The sequence below is a fragment of the Pelmatolapia mariae genome, linkage group LG15, assembly GCF_036321145.2.
Source record: "Pelmatolapia mariae isolate MD_Pm_ZW linkage group LG15, Pm_UMD_F_2, whole genome shotgun sequence".
Classification (NCBI taxonomy): Eukaryota; Metazoa; Chordata; class Actinopteri; order Cichliformes; family Cichlidae; genus Pelmatolapia; species Pelmatolapia mariae.
The window spans coordinates 14,075,157-14,099,819 of NC_086240.1; the positions used below are offsets into that span (position 1 = coordinate 14,075,157).

The 24,663-nt window shown below is 39.3% G+C and overlaps 2 protein-coding genes across 4 annotated transcripts in view; both read left to right on the forward strand.

Moving 5' to 3' along the window:
- ppil6 (peptidylprolyl isomerase (cyclophilin)-like 6) overlaps nt 1-8,387 on the forward strand; it is a 9,659-nt gene extending 1,272 nt beyond the window's left edge. Inside the window, exons 3-9 of one of the 2 annotated variants that reach the window (XM_063495453.1) lie at nt 3,040-3,228; nt 4,192-4,254; nt 4,420-4,567; nt 4,759-4,818; nt 5,745-5,880; nt 5,981-6,049; nt 6,424-8,387. In XM_063495453.1, coding sequence (XP_063351523.1) covers nt 3,040-3,228; nt 4,192-4,254; nt 4,420-4,567; nt 4,759-4,818; nt 5,745-5,880; nt 5,981-6,049; nt 6,424-6,454 — 696 coding nt within the window. In that variant the 3' untranslated portion in view covers nt 6,455-8,387. Of the gene's footprint in view, nt 1-3,039; nt 3,229-4,191; nt 4,255-4,419; nt 4,568-4,758; nt 4,819-5,744; nt 5,881-5,980 lie in introns of both variants that reach the window. The other variant, XM_063495452.1, reaches the window with a different exon arrangement.
- A 1,617-nt stretch (nt 8,388-10,004) lies between these two features.
- cd164 (CD164 molecule, sialomucin) lies at nt 10,005-23,517 on the forward strand. 2 transcript variants are annotated; one of them, XM_063495576.1, is made up of 6 exons: nt 10,005-10,265; nt 10,804-10,875; nt 17,183-17,248; nt 17,615-17,713; nt 19,615-19,686; nt 19,767-23,517. In XM_063495576.1, the coding sequence occupies exons 1-6, from the start codon at nt 10,196-10,198 to the stop codon at nt 19,931-19,933; spliced, it is 546 nt and encodes a 181-aa protein (XP_063351646.1). In that variant the 5' UTR covers nt 10,005-10,195; the 3' UTR covers nt 19,934-23,517. The 2 variants fall into 2 exon arrangements, with proteins under 2 accessions (XP_063351646.1, XP_063351648.1); XM_063495578.1 differs by lacking the exon at nt 17,615-17,713 and having other exon boundaries at nt 10,006-10,265.
- Nucleotides 23,518-24,663: the final 1,146 nt, after the last annotated feature.

Below are 24,663 nucleotides of genomic sequence, written 5' to 3' on the forward strand. Positions count from 1 at the left end.
ATTTTTGCGACTGGCCTTTATTGTATATGTATGTGTAGAAATTTCACTTTCTGGAGGAGAATATTCAAACAAGTCACGTAAATGTGATTCACAAAATCTGCAGCACACAATATACGGAAAATTGCACAACATACAACACTTGGGCATTTTGTGGTTTCGATTGTTGTTATAAGTAGGGTTTATTTTTGGGAAGGAGAGATGTTATCCAAACAAGTGCGTAATCAGTGCTTTGCATTAACGCAAAGCTGTGAGCGCAATGTCAAAGTTCTCTGTCCTTGAACTCTTCACTCAGTCCTCATACTGAGTATTCAATAATAATAACAACACATTGTATTTATGGAGAGCTTTAGAAATACTTAAGGACACTTTACAAGCAATTAAATAAGAAAATCACAGTATGGATAAAATAAAACAGTTGGAAGAAATCATAGAATTAAAACTCAAAGCATAATAAAATTAAAATGAAACAGAATAGCTAAGCTTCAAAATACGTGTTTTAAGTGCTGGCTTTAGAGATAGGGAATGACTCAATGTTGTGAATGTGGTGCGGGAGAGAGTTCCAAGGACAAGGGGCCACTTGGCGGAAAGCTCTAAAACCCAGGGTGGTCGGGTGAGGAGTAACTCCAAGTGGGAATGAGTGGCAATGTGCAGAAGGTCAGAGAAAGATGGAAGTCCGAGGTTATGGAGAAACTTGAAATTAAGAAGCAGAATCTTAAAATTATATTTACAGGAAGCCAGTGAAGCTGTTGAAGGACAGAAGTAATATGTTCTGTGGAAATGGTTTTGGTAATAACATGAGCAGCTGCATTTTGGACCAGCTGAGCCTCACTCATTACCCCACTTAGTGTCTTCGTGAATCAGAGCAGAAATTAACTCAACTGAGCTGTCTTTTCCTCAGCCGTGTGCACACAGCGAGCGACTTCTCTCTCCTAAACCTCTAACGGATGAAAGTGAAATGTCTGTGAAAATGCAGCTGTTAATAAATGTGTTAGATTAATGATAAGGTTCTTTCCTTTTTAAAAAAAATAATGTCCTATTATCCTATTAAAAAATGTCCTATTAAAATTAAAAAGGGATGCGTGCGTTTACACATGTGGCACACATAGTGACTTGTGATCTTATGTTAAATAATGTTTTGTGTTCTTCTGCACGTTGTACAAGTCAGCTGTTCCATATAAACATATTAGAGGTTTATATGGTGGAATAGTTTCTAGTAATGCAGCCATCTTCCAGATAAATCCTGAGCTCTACCTGAGTCTCAATCCTCAGGACCCTTTGCAAAGTGTCCAGCGATTTCTATCACAAGACTTAACAGTGATATCAAAAGATAAGATTATTTTGGAATGATCTGCTGGGTTTTGAGTTATTTGTCCCTCTTAGTAGATCTCCCCTATAGCATATAAAATTAAATACATCTTATTTTCTGTTTATCTGCTGTGACCACCAGCTTACCAGTTGAATTAATTTCCTTCTCTGTTTAGGATTTTTATGACTGCTGTAAAATTCCCTCTATTAATCACTGATCCTAGCTGACCTGAAGTGAAAATTAATTTCGGATAATCATGAAGCCTACAATGCAATAACACACCTTGCTAACATATGCAGAACCTTAAACATTCGTAATCTTAAGCCATTCATATGAAGCCAAACGATAGTACTGTAGTTGCACTAGGTCCTCATTTTTTTTAAGTGTAAATATCTTTGGCTGTCATACATCATGTCAGGTTTCACTCTCTGGCAGACAAAGTTTGACACGAATGCAGGAGTCAGAAAGTCAGATATAAAACTCAAATGTAGATTTGTTGCTGAGAGTCATAACACTCAAATGTGAGAACTCCAACTTGGAGCTACACAAGTGGAAAAACATAGACATGACAAAGTGCAAAGCAAGACTCACACAATATATACACACCAGGTAATTAAGGAGATGAGAAACACCAGGGAACACAGCTGAATGGAATCTGACTAATGAGACCAAACTAAACGCAACACACATGAGACAAGGGACTATCAAAAATAGAAGAGGAAATAACATACACAAGTCAGGATTAAGACATGACACAGCGATAAAGAAACGTGGAGACACGACTAACTGGGGAGACAGAATTGGATCACAAAAGATGATAACTAAAGATTATGTGACTGAATGAGGAACACAGACTGGAAACAAAGGGGAACTAAGAAGCACTGAAAGGACAAAGGACGTCAAATTACAAAATAAAAAAACATGAGCTCACAGAAAACTCAAAACATCCCAAAACTCAAAAAAACTGAAATACCCAGGACCATGAAACATTATTTCAGTATTATTGTTATTATCAGGAAAATACGAGACAGAGAGAGAGAGAGAGAGAGAGAGCACTATCACAATATTATATATAATATTAACAGAAATCCGCTCTTTCTAAAAAAGGTCATTTGAATATGTTACTTGGGGCCATAACTGAGGAATAACACACATGACCTATTTTAGACTGCTTTTAAGGATAAATGTGAAGCTGCATATAAAATATCTGTCTAATCCTGCCTGGAAAACTGTGTTTTTACAGGTCTCTACATCTGCTGTCAGAGATCTCGAACAGACATCCAAATACTTGAAGCATCATCACTATATTCTAACTTGAGCTCAGTATAGGCAGAGTACCAGATGCTAAGCCTCTTACAGTCTGAAGAAGGATGATAATATTTAGTAAGGGGTTAACTCAACCCAGCTACTGTCAGATAGAAATAGATTGTATGGACAAATGTGACACTGACATAATTAATTAATGTGGAAAAATTATTTGTAAATGTAGCGGAAGTTAAAATGCAGCCTTTCCTTTGAAATATAGAAATTTAGCTGTTGTTCGACGGCATCATCTGAAATGAGTGATGGTGTTATAAATAGTGGAGGTGAAAGTGTGGACGGCAGCAGGTTTCTGGGGGTTCTTGATGGTCTAAACCTACACAGTAAAATACTGCTGTGATTTATGACGTTACGGCTATTCTGGAACGCTGAATCACAGCACGCTCATTGTTGTTCCAAACTTGTGATTCAAGGAGCTGCGTGGTGAAGTGTGGCAGTACTCCAGTAGCCTGATGTGCTTTCTGAACGGCCGTCTCCTCGGTGATGAAAAGGATCTCACCAGCTGGGCCAAGAATCAGTGGGGTTTCACTTTCGCCCGGCCGCAAGCTTTCTACACGACTCTTGCTGAGGAGTACTACACTGAACTCCTCCAGAAAACTGGGGCAAGTCACGCAAACACTGTCACTTAAATATCCAATATAGGTAAAAATATGTTGACCAGAGAAGTCAAATTCATTTTACAATATTTAAATATTAAATATTATATTAAATAATAAAAATATTAAATATTAAAATATTTTTATTATTTTACAGAACCTCTCTGTAAAAATTCTGTAAAATTCTTTTTTTCTGCTAAAAACAGAAATTTCTCTAGTACATAGTTGAAAAGCTGAATTTTAGTGTCACTTATTTCATTACTTTCATGTACTATGTTCATGGGAGAGGTATTTATCAGTAGGAAAAGCTGTAAAAAATACAAAATTTACACCCTCCTTCATGTTTCCTAAGCTCTCCAGTGGGCCAGATTGGAGTCTTTGCCAGGCTATTTCTGGCCCCAGGCCTTGTGTTTGACAGCCCTGATATAGACAGTTTATTTACATTCTGTATTGGGAATCAAGGAGCAAATCAGCACCGTATATTTAGTTGTTATTTCATTAGTAAAAAAAAAGTGGCTTATTAAGTGTATCTTTCTGATGACTGTTTAAAGTTGTGAATATGATTTGAAAACCAATTCATGTAAGATTCTTTCGAAAAATGTTGGGATGCAGCACATTTTATACCTAATCAAAATAACCAAAGGGAGCACACACTCAATATTAAAACTTTATTGTTGAAAAATGTATTTGATGACAACATCATGTTTGGAAAAAAAAAGCACTCGAGGTGTATAAATAGTCTTGTGTTCTTCTTTCAGTGTTCTAAGCTTATGTCTTTCTTTTTCACTGTTTCTTTCCTTGGGGCAGTTTAGTCAGCTACTTTAACCTGTTTGGATTACACGGTTTATTTCTGGCAGTACTGCTCATGTCTGGTGTAACTCCATGCCTTTCCAGATATTTTGCATTGTGCATTTGAGTCCACCTCTCACTATATAAAATATTCAACATGCCTCTGCTCTTTCACTGTAGCATCAGTTTGTCTTCATGGATGTTGAGATTGCGGGAGAAGCTGTGGGGAGGTTAATGTTTGAGGTGAGCCAACTTTGACACATAAAGCATAGGATCCAAACTCATTTGCATCCTGCTGCTTTTCAAAGGATCTTTAAGACAGTCAGTCTAAACATTGGACTCCCAGATAAGAAAATATTTGATCATTACAGATGTGATCAGATATTATCTTTCCTCTGCTCTGCTCAGCTCTTCTCAGATATTTGTCCAAAGACATCCAAGAACTTTGAGGGTCTGTGCACAGGAGAGCAAGGACTGTCACAGAGTGGCTTCCCACTCTGCTATAAAGGCTCTCTGTTTCATCGGATTGTGCCCAATGGATGGGTGCAGGGTGGAGGTACACATGTATAAAAACATCAATATAATGTGACATCATACTTAAATATAGATACAGAAAATTTCACGATCTGTGATATATTAAACACTCATAAATATGTTGATAAATTGTTTAGATAGTTTTAATGGATTCATTAAATGTATTCATTAAAGTCAGCAGTACAGTTGTGGCTGTACCTATAAATTTCGCAGATATTTCTCCAGAGAGGAAAGGAAATGGAGGCGAGTCAATCTACGGGCTAATGTTTGAAGGTATGCTCTACAGCATTATGTTTAGAACATACTATATAACTACACTATTGGACTATGATGTCCATAGACAACACTGTGATATGTAGGGAGAGTAGGGAGTGAGTGGAAGAGAGTCTGGAGAGGTGGAGGTATGCACTGCACAAACTAGGAATGAAAGTCTGTAGAAGCGAGACAGAATATGTGTGTGAATGGGAGAGAAATGGGTGGAAAATGGATATGTAAGGAGCAGAGGTAGTGAAGGTGAATAAGTTTAATTGCCTGGGGTTAACCATCCAAAGCAACAAGAGAGGTGAAGAAGAGAGTGCTGGCAGAGAAGAGTGGGTGGAGACGAATGTCAGGGGTGTTTGTGACAGAAGGAGAGCAGCGAGAGTGAAAGAGAATGTCTAGGAGATGCTATGATGCACTGTTTGGAGACAATGGCACTAACAGACAAGAGGCCAAGCAGGAGGTGGCAGAGTTGAAGATATTAAAATTTTCACTGGGAGTGACCAGAAGGGAGATGTTTAAAAATGAGTATATTAGAGGGAGAGCTCAGGTTGAACAGTTTGGAGACAAAGTTAGAGAGGCAAGGCTGAGAAGGTTCGGACATGTGCAGAGAAGGGATAGTGGATATACTGGACAAAGAATGTTGAATATGGAGCTGCCAGGCAGGAGGAAAAGAGGAGGAGGTTCATGGACAACAGAAGATATTAAGCAAAAAGCTTAAGTTCTATATTTCAAAGGAATGGCTGCACTTTAACATCTACTATATTTGCAAATAACTTTCCACATTAATGAATGATGTCAGATATTTAGGTGATAGCGTGTGATCCACTGAAGTGATCCCTAAAGAAAAAGAAGAAGAAAAAGAAGAAGCCAGCATTGATTTACTTGTGCTTCCTCTATAAATGTTCACCTGAACTTGCATGTGCCTGCCCCTCTTTTAGATGAGAATTTTGCCATTTCACACTCTAAGCGCGGCATCCTGGGAATGGCTAATAAAGGTGCCCACAGCAATGGATCCCAGTTCTACATCACCCTACAGCCAATGCCATGGATGGATAAGACCTATGTTGCCTTTGGGTTGGTGTATCTGATTTTAGCTGAAAGACATCTTTTTAATTCCCACAGCTCTCACGTAGCTTCAAAAGTGAAGTTAAATCTCTTTTCTTCTCTTTTGCAGTCAAGTCGTTGAGGGTCTCGATGTCCTGAGGAGGTTAGAAGAAGCTCCAACTTGCAATGAAAGACCCAAGTATGAGTGTAGAATTACAGCCTGTGGAGTGCTTAAACCAGAGCTCATAAGCTTTAATCATTGATACATTTTTAAGCATTTTTTTCCTCAGTTTTTGAATCAGTAAAATAAACATGGCATGCATGTTTTCTTTTCCTTTTTTGTTAAATAAAAGCTTCACATTTGCATTTTGATTTTTTTTAAAACTGCATTTTTAAGTCAATAAGCTGTTTCATTCTTTTTGATGAATTAGACACCATCCGCTATGTGCATGTTTGACAGATGTAAAGTTGTTAAACTTGTTATAGGGCTTTTATTGTAATATTTATTCATCTTCTTAATTCATCTTCTATACAAGTAAAACCTGTGAATTTGCTTTTTATTGATGTGTACAGAAACTTTTACTATGAGAGGGATCTTCACTGAAAACCCAAATACGTCTACTGGACAGAGAGAGCAGCAGTAATAAGCTGAGAGTTTCAACAGTTATTGGGGTTGTAAAAGGCAATTCACAGGTTATCGCATAATGGCATAAAAACAAATGAGCTTTTACTTATGCTTAAAGGAAGTTGGGAAAATGGCATACAATTAAAGTATGAGAAGTACAGTTTATCTATTCTTCACAAGAGCCATCCTCTTCATCACTTTCTACAAGGACTGACAGAGGATGGCTTTTCTTCCTCATACCACGAGCACTGCATTTTTACCTTTGGAGATCCTTTTTGTATTATATTGAGCTTTTAACATGGCAACATTTTTTTAAGATTCTATTTATTGACCTCCTTTATTTCATTTAATTTCTTTCTGATTAATTTTAATTAGATGCTTTTGTAAAACAAGAATTTCCTAACTTTTGGCATAAATTGAAGTGATCCTGGGGCATTGACCCAGCATTTTCTGTTTTTTGGAGTCTTAAGTTATTTTGATATTTAACTATGTTCAGTTTGATTCTTAGTTTAGCTTTTTGTTCCAGTTACTGTTAAGTTTATGGTACTCCTTTCACTTTACCCTACTACCCCTTTGTTCTTCATGGATAGTCTAGTCTCCCTCAGTGAATCCCTGTTTCATTACTTTCTGTGTTATTTTGTTAGTTGTGTCCTTTAGTTTACATCTCCATGTCTCGTTATTAGATTTAGGTCACTCCTCTGTAATTCCAAAAGTGTCTCCACTCTGCCCTCATAACCTCTTGAGTATTTATACCCTCAGTTTGTTTTGTCATACTGTGGTTAGTGTTGTTACTGCTGTTTCTTGATATCTTCCCAGGCTTTTTTCTCTGTTCCAGTGAACTTTGTTTTTATCTGTTTTTTGGATTGTTCCATTTGCACCTCCAACAGAGGTTCTTTATTTTGATCATTGCTTGCTTTTGGGGTCCTCATACAGTATTACCTACCGATGACATGGTATATCTTGACTCATTTCACTGTTTTGCTGATGATTTGCAGATTTATCTACCTTTAAAAGCAGGGTCAGACCATCCCCAGCTCCTATTACGCTGCCTTGACGACGTCAAACAGTGGTTGTCATTAAATTATTTAAAGCTAAATGAAAATAAAACTGAAGTTGTCATTTTTGGCAACTTTAATCACATCGATAGCACTCTGGGCCCCCTTTCCTCCTATTGTAAAACACATGTAAAAAGCCTCGGTGTCTACATTGATGGTTCTTTTAAATTGAATAAGCAGGTGAGTGCAGTAGTTCAGTCCTGCTTCTTTCAGTTAAGACAGCTAGCCAAGGTAAAGCCATACCTTCCGGCTAACGTCTTTGAACGTGTTATTCACCTTTTCCTTACTTGCAGATTGGATTACTACAATTCATTGTATTATGGTCTAGATCAGGCCACCATCCATCGTCTTCAGATGGTCCAAAATGCAGCTGCTCGCCTGCTAACTGGTACCAAACAGAGACAGCATATAACCCCAGTTTTAGCTTCTTTACACTGGCTTCCTGTCTCCTACAGGATCCAATTTAGACTTTTACTTTTTGTTTTTATGTCACTTAACGCCCGAGCCCCTCCTTACCTGTCTAAGCTCCTCTCTGCTTATGCTCCAGGAAAAACCATGAGGTCTAGCTCAAAATTAATGCTGTCCATCCCACGGACTTATCTCAAATCTCGTGGTGATAGAGCCTTCTCTGTGGCAGGTCCCAGATTTTGGAATAGTCTCCCCCTAAATATTAGATCTGCACAAACACTTGAGCAATTTAAATCACTACTAAAGACACATTTTTATGCCCTGGCTTTTAACACACTATGACCCAAGCATTCTGGTCTTATTTTAAATAGTTTTAGTTATTGTTTTAATTCTTTTATTGTCCTATTATTGTTTTATATTGTTATTATTGTATTACATTGTTGCTTTTTAATGCCATTTTTATATTGTTAAGCACTTTGTGCAGCATAGGTTGTTTGAAATGTGCTATTTCAAAAACTTGACCTTGACCTTGACCTTGACCTTGACCTTGACTTCCCATTGCCAAACCTTTGCCCTGCATACTTTATGTGTGTTTAGGTAAGATATATAAAAATGTCTGACCACACTGACAATCTTTACCCCACATTTGGTTGTTGACATCTGGTCAGCATATCCCCAATGAATATGGGCATTGTATTCTTGGTAGAGACCCGCATCATCAGGATGGAAATGCTTGACTCAGAACAACGATTCATTGATTTGCAGCGACCCTTTCTCCCTGACATGGCAAGTGCAACCAAACCAAGCCACAAAATAGCTCCACAAAGCAAAACAGAGCCACAGGATCAACACCCTGTCAGGATAAAAAGTTCAGGCTTGTCCTAAATCTGTCAACAAACTCAATATAATATTACTCACATGTAAGCTTTCCTTCATTGGCAGAGTTAAAAATGTTAAAATTTTCATTGGGAGGGGCTAGGATGGACAAGATTAGAAACGAGTAAATCAAAGGGACGGTTCAGGTTGAGTGTTTTGGAGACAAAAAGGGCTGAGATAATTTGGACATGTGCAGAGCAGGGATAGTGGATGTAAAAGATGGAACTGCCAGGCAGGAGGAAAAGAGGAAGAGCACAGAGAAGGATTTTGGATGTAGTGAAGAAGGACATGCAGAGGGAATGTGTTACAAAGGAGGATGCACCTGATATAGTGAGATGGAGGCAGATGATGAAGAAGAAGCTGGTTTTTCAAAATGTTTTTTTTTTTAGTTTAGATTTATTTATTTATCTATCTATCTAGTTTTTATTTTTATTTTTTCCACATTCAATTTGAGGTTTTAGTTTAGTTTTAGTAAACTATAATAACCTTGAGATCAACTAGAATCATGACCAAGGGCCATTAATTAAAATGCTTTACCATGTAACCGCTGTGAATTACTTTGCAGAAATAACATGTTTTTGTTTTTGTAGCACATATAACATTTTAGAATCAAAACAATGAAACTTGCTTGCTTTTTTAAATTACATTTATTACCAACAAAACAGAGCAATTGCAGTTATTGTGAAGAAATTAAAAAATGAAATGAAAAAAATTTAGAGGGAAAAACAACTGTAACAACTTTTTATATCAGGCTTATCTAACTCATTTTATATCACTCTGATCTTACATGGGTTGAATCAGTGACACTTCAACAGTGTGTCTAAATAAAAATGTCCACAGTTTATGCCCTCCTTCACGTTTTTCAAAAAAGTCCAGCAGGCCACATTAGAGGCTTTGGCAGGCCGATTCTGTCCTTATGTTTGACACCCCTGGTTTACATAATTAAAACTGACCTAAACTAAGGGACGTCTTGGTGCGTTCATGGCCCTCTAGCAGGTCCATCCCGGCTTCAGTGTGAGGTTATTTTAACCATGTTTTGAGGCACAGGTGCACTTTCATAAGGTGTTTTCAACAGGGTCTCAGCCAATCAGAAGTGGAGTCTCTTCCTCGCTTTAAGACACCCTCCTCCCTTCCCTGTTGTTGACGTACTGCCGGCCCATTTCTTGATTTTTCTCACCCCTCCCTAGGAGCTGCCACATGACCTGTCAAGTAGGAAGTGTTGAAGCTAGCGAGCAGCAGCAGGAACAGCGGCGGGACGAAACGCAACACAGAGGGGTAGCTGTGAAATCTCCCGAGTCTCGTTCTCGACGCTTCTCTCAAGATACATTTACCCCCTCTCCACCCCTGTTGAAGCAGGCTCAGCAATAAGTTGTCCGCAGTCATGTACGTGAAGGTGGTGTTTTTCGCGGTGGCTCTGGCTCTGATTGGCGCGGCAGTCGCGGCAGACTCAGGTAAGTTTTCGCGACCTCTCGTCGCCGAGCTAGTAGCTAGCTACAACCCCGCTCTTTAGCCGGATATCCACCCCCGGGGAACATATATATCTCCCTGCCTGTTTGGCTCCATTTTCGGTCACCTCCTATTAGTTTAAAAAATGTCCTGCTTTACGTAAAAATAAAATACCCCCCCCCCCTTTCTCCTTCTAGCAGCTTGTCATCTTTATGTCCACGTTGGCCACTCAGGACTCGAGGACTAGCTAACGTTTGTTTTTGAGCTCGTTAGTGGGATTATTTGTGCCATGGTGCGACCTCTGAGAGGAATTGTGACACTCGCTTTAACCCAAACTGTCATATCCATCTGACTGGGTTGTTATGAAATATAAACGGGTTAGTTTAGCCACATTTTAAGATCTTTTTACCAGCTTGCTTTGATCATCTGTGCTTAAAGGATTTAAATGTGTGAATTGGCCACCTTCTGGTGATCTACGGGGGAAACTATTGGAAGTTACTTTAAATTACAAATAACCATAATTAAAATCTGATTTCTTTGCAGATGGATGTTCCGGGCTAACTTCATGTGATAAATGTGTGGAAGTCGCTGAATGCCACTGGGCTAATTGCTCATGTGAGTACCTGTCTTGTATTTTTGAAGCATGAGAGCAAAGGTTTGTATGTCCAGAAGCCTTGGGGTTTATTGGTTGCACGATTCCTGGTATAGAGAGCAATGATCTCATCCCTGTTTCCCTAAAGCCCAAGCAGCAGCTTAATGTGGTATCACCAGCTGGTGCCAGTGGATCTGAACAGGCTGGTTTTGGGAAGTAAATTATGGATGCAAGCCAAGTTTAGAGCAATGCTCTGCTACTGTTATATTAAATTGATTGTGGGGGATTAATAAGGGGCTTTTTTTTTCTCCCTTGGGGCATTTAGGTTTATTTTCAGTTCTGGTTGGGGTTTCGATTCCCTTCATTTCTGTGCTGCTTTTTTTCTATTGTCATAAAGTCGAATCAGTTGTCTGTCCAGACCTGAGCCTGCTCTGACATGTCCCTGATTTATACTCTTTTGCACAGCAGTTAGGAAATATGCTGCCCTAATTTGGAAGTGTGCTGGCTATGATGTGAAATATGCGTTATTCAGTTACAAGGGTCTGCCATGACTAAAACTACATGACAGATAATTTCCTGGCTAAGTAACGGCTTTTCACTCACTACATCCTCCCCCTGTGGTTTGGTGTGTTTTGTTTTTAGTTTTTTTTCACACTCTTACCAGGAAATAAGGTTACAGGTTTTATGGGCATCAGGGTATTGTGATCTTGTTTTCTAAAAATAAAAGGTCTGTTGCACAAATTGAGTCAGCAGATAGGAGTTAAATTATACAATTAAACTTCTGTCATTTTTGGCTTAAAGCACACTACTTCTTTAATCCTCATGAGTGGTGGAGGCCCACCAGGGGGATATTAACTGTATCACCCTAGAGAACCTTATTATATATTTGTGCAGTGTCTATGGAAGGAGACACAGCACAGGTCTCTGGTGATTTGTGAAGATGATGATCGGGAGAGGAAGTGGGGGGATGTGTGGCAGGAAGCCTGCAATATCCTTGTGCAGAGGAACTGAAGGAAGGAGCGGATAACGGCAGAAGTGCAGGACAGAGTGTGGAGATTGGATAAAAGATAAGCTCTCTTCATTATAATTTAAGCCTCAAGTTCAAGTTTGAGACAAAAGTATCTGGTGATCTCAGCCTGGAAATCTTCTGCCTTTAGGCTCGGTTAAAGAACTCTTTGTAATCTCAACTGTATCACAGGTTGGGCCACTGAAGCCAAATGGCAACAGTTAAATTTAATAAGACAGGTGCCTGCGCTTTACCTCTCATGGGAGCTGACCTGTTTGACAGTGTTACTGGTGAGAAGCTGTATTCAGATTAGTTGATCCCACACCCTCCTCCTGTTTTGTCTCTGAAAGGGAAACGATGATGCACACTGCCTGACGATTTGTTGGGTGGTTAAACAGGAGAGGTGAGATGGCGGTTACGTGCCTCTTTTCAGAGGACTGGATTGGTAGGTTTCCCAAAGGAGACATATGCCTGGGTTTACAGTTTACTCACGGACGGAGAGGAAAACTCACAAGTCACAGACGCCAAAAGCCCAGAATCTTCAGAAAATATATTAGGATAGCCCTGTTAGGTTTCTAGTAATTTTAAGTTTTATTTCACAAATATTTGTGATAGCAGTTGTTTTTTTTTCCCCACTCTATCCAAATAAGATAAGAACTCTTGAGTCATGTTTTGTCTACTTGGCCTTTCGTAACAGCTCTCAAGCCTGCTGCATTATAAAGTCCTGGTGTAAGCCTACAGCTAAACCTCTCACACAGTTGTGAATGAATCAGCTCTTCGAAGTGAACTAAGCAAAAACCGGAAAGGTCAGCTCTGGACACGTCCAAGTCAGCTTTTGTGAAATGCAGCATAACCACACTGATGTAGCAAGTAACCGCCTCCTACATTGTCATAACTAGATTTATCTTTGGTTTAGGGATTTTGTATAAACAGGTCTTCAGCGTCATTTCCCTGCTGCGTGGTATTTAAAAGCTTGAAAGTTTACACGTGTGGACGCACGCTCTGTAGTGCCTTTTAAGTACAGGTTGAGATGAGGCTATTTTCTGTGGTATGCTTGAGGCCCTGTGCGACTTTCTTTCACTGATATCAATTTGTGGACGTTACCGGGTGGTGATGATAATGGCACCATTTTGGAAAAAGGCTGAGAGCGTGTCCTACCTTTCACAGCTGGCTGTGAGATAACATCTCTCTGACCTATTTGAGAGTGAAAGGAAGGAGGAAAAAAATGCTCTTCCTACGTGGTTCAGCATACGTTGCCTGCAGGGTCTGGTCACACACAAGGTGTGAAATACAAGGCGGGCAAATAATTTCGAATTTACTTGCTCGTGTGCTTCTTGAAAATCACAGTTGGTAAGGTAATGAGTCATTTAAGTTTCCAGCATAAGGTAGCAGGATGTGCGTAAAAACAGGGAAGAGCTGCACATTTGTGTGTTGTGGCACAAGTGAAGACTTAACAGAATAACTACCAAATACGCCAACAATCATTTGAGCAGCACAGTGACACACTCTATGCTGAAACGTTGCATCATGAGCTTGTCAAACCAGTTATTATAATTCAGTAGCTGCTTGGTAGTCGCTTGTGTCCAAGGCGCAAAATGCACAACTTGATACACAAGACCACAAAATAAGCCCTTTGTGGAGTGGAAAATACAGCTACTGAGTCATTTTTGACTTTGTTCAGCCAAAGATGCTTTCAGTAAACCGCTTCAGACTCGCCTGCTGTTAAAAGTTGATTTGTCTTTAATTTATGGGCAGCCATCTGGTGAGGGTCATTGGGCTTGGCTGCTCTGGATTATAGTGTAACAAGAAAAGGTGGTGTATGATGACGTTTTACAGCACCAGGTGCAGCGCAGTGAATGGAAACCGTCCCCTTTTATGATGTTCCTGTATTCAGGATGGTAATGTCTCCATATGCTCATAAACCAATGCGAGAGCGATTTCACAAAAAGACGAGGTCAAGGGTAATTGATGGCTTATCCCATCACCAGATGTTATTGCAGCTTATTGTAACCGAGTCCTGACAGTGAAAAGATATTTCCTTTAAAGACGCTGTTAGGAATCAATGTTCTGTAGACAAGTGACAGCAAAGTGCGTGCCTGCTGTTACTCAGTAACTGTTTTTATGTCCTGTAAGTTTTCCTGATAAATGAAAGCCCTGCTTGGCTCAGGGGTCAGCAACCTTTGCTATCAAGAGCCAGACTCAAATAAGTACATATTTGTACTTCTTTATTTAGTCTGTTTTTTATATTGTTGGTATGCTTAACTTGCGTTTTTACCTTCAGCTTTTGATATAGCTTATTTTTTCTTAATAGTAACAGAGCCTTTTAAGTATAAATTAACCTTATTAACATTATTAATAAGTGTAATTTAAATCTTTTACCACATGTGACCATTATGCAGTGGACCATTTATGATTTAGTATGTCATTGTTCAATAATAGAGCTATAATATTGAATACGTAAATAAATAGCAGCCTACTGGCTTTAACTGTATTTAAAGTAAACAAAAAAGGAACATTCAGTAGCACATGGAGCATAGAATAAAGAGAGCAGTGTTGCTGGTAAAAGCAAGCTGATTCAATTCGCTATTTTTTTCTCAAGGACATATTTATTTATGTTTTCAGGAGGTCTAAGCATTTATGTTTATACATCCATGCTAGTCACCACAATTGAGGTACAGCAGAGCCTTAGAGTCACTGGAGATGGTACAGTAAGCCGTGTGTTTGCGACTCCTGGCTTCATTACTGATATTCATGGAATAAATGCACAATTAAAATGATTTTAAGTAAGATTTTTAAATAATAGGGATGTATATAGTGTTTTTTTCCTTCCCCTTGCAGATTAAACTTTATTGTATTTAGCATGTCTGAAAGTGGTGAAAACTGCTCCTCATGATTGAGTTACTCTTTGTATTTTAATTTGAATATTTTATTTACGGTCATGTTTCAGAATGAAAAATATTGCATTTCTTACATTTGAGAAGCAATGGCCAGCGTCTTAACATTCCTGCAAAAAAATAGCCTTCAAGTAGACCAATCATTCAGCTGGAACACATCATACACTTCAGGAGTTTAATTGAACACCATCAATTAATAATTATTGCCAATTGATCCTTGCAAAATCGTTTCAAAAGCTTTTAGTAAAATGTGGTTCATGCTGAACAGCAGCAGTGAAACTTGCGCTGTGAAGCTGGGTGTGGACAGAATGTATAGTCACACGTTGCTGCTGACAGGAGTGACTCATTGTCACGTCACTGTGACACAGGCTGAGCAGTGGAGAAACTCGCACAAATTGACTGAATTTGTGGAATTTCAATTTGCTCCTGTTAATGAAGTCTGTAAAGCAGTGAAGCCTGCAGCTTAACTTCCTGTCAGTATTTGGGTCTGGCAAGACTTCATGGAAGGGCAAAGTCCCCTTCTGTCGTGGTTAATAAGTAATGAGATTATTTGCTAAAATATCATACAACTAGATGACCAAAGCCAACAGGCTGGAAAACAGAGGTGAAGTCACCTTAGCTGAAAACAATGAGGGAATATAACTCAATGACTCTACTTTATATTTGAGGGGGAAACACTGTGTCTCCACTCTTTTGACAGCCTTAAACTGTTTTCACAAATTACCCTCCAACAATGTTTGAAGAATTAAGGCGGGGAATTGCACACAAAAGGAAATAATCCACCTCATACATATTCTCACTAATGGAAAGGCTTCGACTGGTTAAAGCGAGAGATGCTGTCCGAGTAGAGCATGTAGGAGGAAAAAACATGATATCCACTCACTAGCTGTGAATTCTGATGGCGATTACATGCTGTAGTCTTCCACGGGCACTATCAGACATTACATGGACTTTGACTGTATGATGTCTGATCCGATTGAGTCGAGTATTCAGGTACTTGCATGCAGCTCCGCAGGAAATGTCTGGAAGTTTTTGGGGGCTGAAGTCCACTTTACAGGTTAAAGGTGACTTAAAACACGAACGCGAGAGATTAAACCTCAACAAGCCAAATATGAACCTGCTTCTTATCGTTAATTTGCCGTTCTTTATTTCTACTTGTGGGGTTTGTTTATCCCAAAAGGTGGCAAATTCCCAGGGTACTGCAACCAAAACATTAAGCAAAAACTACAAGAGAATACTTTTAAACAAGTAGAAAAATGAACTGTATGATATGAGAATGCAAAATGGTTTCACGAGGCAAAAATTGCACAAAGAATAAAGTAGGAAACAAAGTGAAATTAAAGAACCACAATAAAAAAAATAAAAAAAAAAAGTCTAAGGCTGCCATGTAAGAGAAGGTGCTCCACTGCCTGTCTATTAAGTGGTGCAGAGGGGGGTCCAGATTACCCTCGCCCTCAGCTTCCACAGTTATTTGGATGCTGGGTTCACAAGCTCGTGGGCAGGTGGAGGAATTCAGACAGCACCAACAGTGATGAAAGAGAATTCCCGATCCATGTGGTATGGATGCATTACAGTTATAGGATTAATAACAAAAACATTTGAACTGTTTCCTGTTGAAAAAACATGCATTCCACCATATTTCGATCATAAACTGTGCATGTGTGGATTTCCTCCAGATACCTCAGCTTCCTTTCACTGTTTCAAGATCCTTATTGGGTTAAGAAGTGATTCCAAATTGTCCCTGAGTGTGAATGGTCATCGGTCTCTCCGTGTTGGCCCTGTAATAGGTACCCTGCCTGTCACCCTGTGACAGCTGGGATAGGCTCAAGCCCTCATGACCTAAATAAGTGGTGGTGAAATACTTAGAGACAACAGGTGATAAAGATTTTTCTTTACATATCTGTTTTGCTGTATTTTGGATAGCTGGGTTTTTGCGCATAGTTAACTGAAGAATCTGAATACTTCTGTGATCCCTGAGAAGGTATCCAATTATCTGAAATAAATACAAAGTAAAAATAAAACAAACTAGTGTGAGACATGTTCAGCTTTAAAGTAAATAAAACTGAAGTGTCATGATGGGGGAGCAGAACATAAAAGGACACCATGACTGCAGGATGTGGGGCTGTGTAAGCAACCGCTCTGGGGGAGATAAGGAATTAGAACTGCTTCACTACAGATCAAATCGCTGTTTGCATAAATGAGATCGTCATCTGAAGCGTCATCTATGCACATGTGCTTCTCTTCTTTTAGATCGAATGTTATTTTAGAGTACACAGTGCGTTTTTATTGCTTGTGGCTGCTTTCTGTAATCTGTATGAGCGTAACTTTAATAATTAACCATTGATGACACTAGTTTAACTACTTGTGCAAATGTAATTAATATAAATCATAAACCAGTGATTTAAAATATCATGCTTCTCTGTCTTTCAGCGATTCTTGGCTGTTACAATGTGACTCTTAAAGGAAATGACTCCTGCAGCAACGCCAGCTGCTCCGGTAGGTTTAAAAGTAAATTGTTATTCTACACACCAGAGTGTAAATTAACATTTTACGTGTATTTTAAGATGATGTTTTGGGCCCAAAGAGAGTGAGCAGATTCTGTATTTGTGTGCCAAAGATGCATTTCTCCACATTAAAGTGATTAAATTGGCTGTAAATTCTGTTTGTCTCACTAACTAAGGTGTTGGTTAATGGTCATTCTGAGTGTCTGAGTCTTTTTCCTATTTGTTTGTGTTTGTAACATTAAAAAAACGCTGTTGTAGACTGTTGTGAAATTTCTGAGCATAACTTTGTTGTTTAAGTGGTTTGTCTTGCTTTCCTCTTTACCTCCTCTGTTGTTGTTGGTTCCCTGTCCATTTTCAGGCTTTGTACCTGTCCCCACCTCCTCTAAGAATACAACCAATCCTACTACAACCCCCCATACTACTGTTGTTCCCACCACCTCTAACAGCACCACCACAGGTAACTGTTCCCTAAAATTCTCTGCTTTTCCGTCCTGTTGTCTGTGTTAATGTTAATGTTGTGTTAATGTGGTCTCAATAATAAAAATGTGGTGATTTCTTAAAGTTGTAATACTTAAGAATTTAATGGAATCAGACACTGGTTTTGATATCTAATGCCGCTGTATTTTGCAACTAGTGCCTTTTATTGCGACAAAGAACAACCCTTTTCCATTAGTACCTACGTGGATTGGCTTGACTTGTTTTCCATTACAATAAAGTGCCATCTAATGTGTGTGTGGTCGCAGACAAACGTCCCCTGACATCATTTGTATGCGACCCAAATGCCACAACGATGCAAAGCCATACCTCGGTCTGTAGCTTTCTGTCAGACTTGGGAATGATTGTCATTTTAAAAACAAAAAAAACCCCATTTTTGTAGCCATTTTTCTTGTTGCCGGGTTGACATCACATTTTCAGATCGCTTGGCACCCTGGATGAGAAGGTACTAAAAAAGAATCTGATATCAGGTACTCCCACCTAATGGAAAACCCTAAAAACCTTGTTGCGACCCAAGTAGATTCTAGTGGAAAAGGGCTATAAAAGAACAATAACGAGCAGCCACACAGGTAACCTCTGCTGCTAGGAAAAAATATGTACTCCCAAACTGGGTAGTGAGTATCTGCTGTAAACAGCTGGCTGTTGCTAGGTGAAAGCCATTGTGAAGAGGCTACTGGACTCGAAACCTATTGATTGGTCTGGGTTGGTTTTTCCTATAGTTTGTGTTGATAGTTCTGCAATCGCTTACCATTTATTTTCTGAGCTGTATTTGTAGTTAAGTTTTAGTGAAACTTGAAGTAACGCTGTGAAAATTGCAACCAATTTTATGCAAGAACCTTCAGCAACCATTTGCCAAGTGGTTGCAGAGTGCACACTTTACCCAGTTGTCAACTGATTGAGGATAACACTCCCCCCCCACCCACCCACCCACCCACCCACCCATTGCGATCAGTGATCACCAATGGGTCTGTTGGCCTGTGTGAATGAAGCCGTAGGTCAAAAGTTAGATCAGAGTTACAGGCTACAGTCAAACAGACAAGCACATCCCGTTGTGCAGTAGCATGGTTGATTCTGAGCACAAGGCTATTGATCGGATTTCTAAAAAAAAAATATAGAGTTGACATTTTAAATCCTTGTTAAGACTGTTTTCAAGACGCTTGAGGAAAACCTCATACAGAGCAGATAAATTCCTTTGTGGGAGCTGCTCGGTGTGTGGATCAGTCTATTTTCAGGTCTGCTTAAATTACAGGCACCATACCTCCAATTCCTAGCCAACTTCACTGTCCTCTGCTTCTGTTGTTGTTGTTGTTGTTTGGAAAAGAACTTGCATCATATGAAGCATGAAATCAGATTTCAGTGCATCCAAACTATTAACATTGTTGGCGTGTGCTGAATGGGCGGAGTCAACATTTAAACTGTGTCAGCTGACGCATGAAGTAATCAGTTCAAGCATATGACTGATACAAACACAACGAGGTAATTCCTGCAGTGCAGGCACAAACTGAAAACTAAAGTCAGTTGTTCTTTAATGCCAGCTGGTGATTGCTGGTATCATTTATTGTTTCTTTATCATTTTCTTTACTGCATCTTACAATTATTTTATAGATTATATTATATTATATCTCTCAGTACACTAACCAAACACCCCATCAGATCCATGGGATTTTGCCATCTTCTAGGAAAGAAAAGCTGCTTATCCAGTGTTTACACTCCAGCTAATTAAAGTGTAGCTATAGTCTTAAATCAGGACCAGTGACCAGATCAACCAGGAATTTAAATCTTAAGGATTACAAACTGAAACTTGTCATATAACCTGCTTGTTTTGAGGCTAATAGATGGGTAATTACTGTGATTCTACTACAGAGAATGGAACCAGTACTACTACTACTACCATCAATCCACCAACGACACACTCCAACTCCTCGAGTACTTCAAGTAAGTCTCAGAAACGATTTTTACGTCTGTCTTGTAATGTACGGAAACATCAGTAACCGATCTCTGCACTTTCATCTCAGCTGTAACTGTCACAACAGTCAGCCCGACAACTGCCCCTCACAAGAACTCGACCTTTGATGCCGCAAGCTTCATCGGTGGGATAGTGCTGGTCCTGGGGCTGCAAGCCGTCATCTTCTTCCTCTACAAATTCTGCAAGTCCAAGGACCGCAACTACCACACCCTTTGAAAAGCTCGCACTTTAGGATCCACATCACTTGACCTATCCTCGCCAACTATACCCTTCCAGAGAAAGCTCCCTGATCAGCAAACACTCATCCGCGTGGTCTCAAACAGTGTTTTCAAGCAGGTTAATTTTTTAATCAGTCATCTTTGTGGCACTTGTGATTCTAGCCTCCCTTAGTGCTGCTGTTGTAGTCACTATAGAGGAACCCACGCATGCCCGTATGTGTGATAAATCAACAGCCAAACAGATCCTCAGTGACGAGGCATTCAGGCCTTGAGCATATGGATTACATCATCCGGTAGCTACTCCCACCTCCATCATGCAGTTACTCATTTCTGCAAAGACCATTTCCCAAGGAATCTGAAAGGAAGGGGGGTTGTGTTATTTACAGCCTTCCTTCTCATACCTTCGTCAGTTAAATAGGCCACATAAGAGTTAAAAGAATTAGCCATGTATACAAAGCGGCTCAGAAGTCGTACAGCTACAGAGGTCACGTTGATTTGGAAACACTGTTTGAGATCACAACTGCTCTTTAACACGACGACTTTGATGATTCAGTTTTGCTTTTGCCCTGTTAAATTGTGGTTTCCTCCCCTCTGTGCAGCTGTATTATGTATATTTGTTCATAGATGATGTAAAAGAGGCGGGGATTCTTTTTTTTAGAAAAAGGGGATAAAAGCAGAACCAAATCATCCAATGTCGTGAATAAAACAAAAAAACAGGCTTATTTATTGATGGGTGTCTCCAGTAACATTTAGGAGTGCTGTGTGTTTTCTCCTGCTGAATCCCCCCTTCCCATCCTAATATTCAAGATGTTAAAACACCAACTGCCAGCGGGGCAGCTCAGTGCAATAAATCATGTATCGAGCTCATTTCCCAGCCATTAATCTCCCAAACTTCCTGATCTTAACCGGTGTCAAATTGTCCATGTACGGGTTGCCAACGTGGAGCTGGCTGTTCTATTCTGTGGAGTAGTGGAAAGGATCAAAAATTAATGATGGTAGAATATTTGTTAAAAACGAGAATGGGGAAGGTGTTTTTTTTGTTTGTTTTTGTTTTTTTTTTTTAAATAGTAAGTACATTTCTTGATGTAGACAGTGAAAGCAGTGAAGTGCCTTTAATGTCCTATATGACTTAAAGAGAAGGAGGGGTGAGTGTTTATTAGTTTATAAGAGAGAGAGAACTGTATCGCCGTGAGAACCATCGTATTGCAGCTGGACTGAAGAGCCTTTAATGTTGGTGAATACAGTAGATGGTGATAACAGGAGGGCCTGGATCTTTTTTGGGGGTGGGGGGGTCCCCTGTAAGTTAAACAGATATTCAGTGCATGAAACCCGCAGTTACTTCAGTGGTGACTTTGTAGAAAGTACTTAAAGGTACTCTAGCATCTAATTTACCTTCTAAAAGCTCGCAATTCATGTTTTCCAAGTTCAACCAGGGAGGGGGGTTTTAGAGTGGTGTTGTAAATCTGAGTGAAGAAATGGGGAGAATATTGGGCGTGTTTAAAAACTTGAGAATCAGAGAGAATGAATTGGGGTAAATGTTGGACTGTTTTGTTGTTTTTGTCAAATGAGCATTGCACCTCTTGATTTTGGATTTTTGCCATGTTAAGTGAGAGGATTGTGAATGAAAAACAGCTTGGTGGCTGTGCTTAAAGCTTGTGCCGATTCCTCTGATTAGCTTGCTGCTAACTGTGATTATTTTCTTATCTCTCTTGTACATAGCCACATCCTGTCTTTGTTTTACTTAAGGAAAAGCTAAATGAGGTGTTTTTTCTGAGTTGTTGTTGTTGTTGTTGTTGTTGTTTTGTTTTTTTTTTTGTTTTTTTTTTTTCTGGTAGTTGCTTGTCAGTGTCAGGAATGTTTTCTTTAAATGCCTTTTTTCCCCTCTTGCATGCTGGATGCTTGGAGTTTTGTTTTTTCCTTCCATTGCATATGCTCTTAGGGATTTCAGTATACTTTAAAAAAAACAAAAAAAACCACTTGATTATTTGTGATTAGCCCATATGCTAGTTGAAAGAATGCCTTCAATCAGTGTGCATCAAGCCAAAGTTCTCAGTTTAGGCATGGAAATTGAGCATTGCACTGACGAGCTTTGTTTTCTATCTTTGCTTTTGTAAATGTTTTCATGGTTTAGCCCAAAAAAAAATAGAAAAAAAATGCTTGTATAAATACTCGTCCTGAAATATTACTAGATAATGAATGAATGAATGATCAGCTTGTTTTTTTTTAAGACATTCAGTGGAAATGTTTTTCTTCTTATTGTTTGATTTGGTTTGGGGTTTTTTGCTTACGTGATTTTGGATTACACGTTTTCTGCTGCTCACCATTAACACGCCTTTAAAACCTACAGTCACCTGATGGCATTAGGCTACAGCCCAAAGACCCATGTGTGGCAGGTAGGCTGCAGAGTTTTTTGCCTTAGCTGCACCCCTTCGTTCACTCTCTGCACGTGGAGTCCCTTCGGCCAATTTAAAAGAAACATTTGAGTTCATTCCCAGCTGCTGAGTGGGCTGCTGTGCAACTCTGTTCAGTGTGGTCGCTGCGTTCCTTACAAACGGGGCATCAAATGTTGATATCCATGGATAACTGATCTCCATTGTGTTTACTCTGCAACTTCTACAAGATACTTACGCAGTCCCTGCACCTTTTTAAGGAAAAGTGCCTTATTCAGTTGATTTCATAGATATATATATCTATAGATATATAGTTGTATTGCAAAATGATATGCCACATGTATTAAGTAACGATGGGACTCAGCACTTTCAGGCCCCTGTGAAGTGGTTTTCTGTGTCGTATTCTGCTTAAATGTCTGTTTATGTCACAATCGGCCTTAACTTCTTGATCAAACGAGCAGTGATAAGCCGTCCATGGTGGGGTGGGGCGGAAGGGAGAGGTTGACTGTTCCATTCTTTCAAGCGATGCCATTGAAACAGCATTTTGAGTATACAGCAGAATCAAAGGTGCTGCTTTAGTGATGTGAATCCTTTACGTTTCAGCTAAATAAAGCACGCATGTGGCCTGGACAGCCTCTCACCAACATATAGAGATAAAATTCACCAGTAAAGTTGCAACCACAGCCACAAACCTCTAGCGTTGTAAAGTCACACTTCCTCCACGCTGCAAATGGTCACATGGTGACTCCACTTTGGTTCTAATTTGCAGTTGCTGCATCAGATGACCTTGCTTTCTGTCTTTTGTAGGATTTCAAATTCAAAATCCAAACTCGTTTGGTTGCGGAGTTCTCTCATATCAGTGTTCTGCTCAGAGAGAGAGATGTGTATGTTTTATTTTATTTTTTTTCCTCCTTTCTCTCGTGGGTTTATTGCTTTTGTCTGTTTTGTTAAAGGCCATCAGTCTTGTAGGTATGACCTTTGGGCTTTCCCCTCTCACACAGCCATATGTAGACTCCTGCAGGTGCCAGAATGCCTCCTAAAAAGTTTTGTGCTTATTTTGTGCCCTTCTTTTCTCCCACTTCCTCTTAAACTTTGTTTTGTTTTTCTTTTTTTCTTTTTTTTGCCTCGTTTCCTAGTGTTGCCTTTATTTTCACAATGTTAAACCAATAAAGTTTGAATATTGTAAAATGAATCACTGCAGCGTAACATTTGCTTGGGAGCTCGTCATTTACATCAGTGGAAAGACGATACCTGGGCAGGTCTTGTAGAGCTCTTGTCACCATGGTTACAGTTGAAAAGCCATTTAAAAGGTGGTGTATCAGTTTCTGTGTGAGTATAAGTGATACTGGCTCAAATTCAGAAGGACAGATTGTCCTGATAAAGGGGAAGCGAGCATAAATGCAAATAATTTATGCAGAAATTCAACACTAATGGCAAAATTATCAATATATTTTACATTTTCTTTCATAGCTCATGGAGTGACTCCATATTGTATGGGTTTCCACATTAACAAGTCAAAGATCCTTGATTTGAGCCCAGGAGGAGACCCAAATCCTCTTTTGAGGTTGCTAAATCAAACATGTAGACAGCTGGTGAAGAAGGGAGCAGCTGTCACGACCATTTATATTTAAAGAAAACAAAAACGAAACCAAAAAACCTAATTTGATATATGAAACACATACTAGTTTTATTTATAGCACCAAGACCCAACAATGATACAGAGAAAACCTCAACAATTGGGATCTGTTGGTGAGAATAGGAAGGAAAAACTTCCTTGTCAGTTCTCCCAACTCTGAATGTTAATTGTTGACTTTGGAAGTGAGCATAACGGAAGCACGAGTCTTATTTCAGTATATATGCTGTATATTTAATCAGGTCTTTGGTTTGTGTGGGTCTCTTTAAATTGACTATAGAGGCAAAACGACGAACACAATAACTTTGCTTATAACAATATCAAGACTTTCTGTCAACATCTAACAGTCTGAACACATTGGTTTCTGTTTAAAGCTTCTGCTAAGGTGAATTAATCCTGCTTTTTTTCCATGGGTGGATAAAGATCTTTACTGAGCGTGTGCATATTGAATTTCAGCATTCAGCTTGTTTCTGTTTTGAGAAACTGAGAGTTACGCTGTTACGGCAGTTTTCTATTTTCAGACTTTAAGCGAGGTGATTGAGCACATATCCCAAAATGTTACAATAATCTGGAACCATAAAATTTTTAATTTGTTTGTCTGAGAAACTATTCCAACTTTCGACCAGCTTCACCTGCTCCTCTGGGTGTGTTGCTCTCTGTTTACTTAAGAGTCTAGTGGAAAAAGTACACTCACTGACACGCATG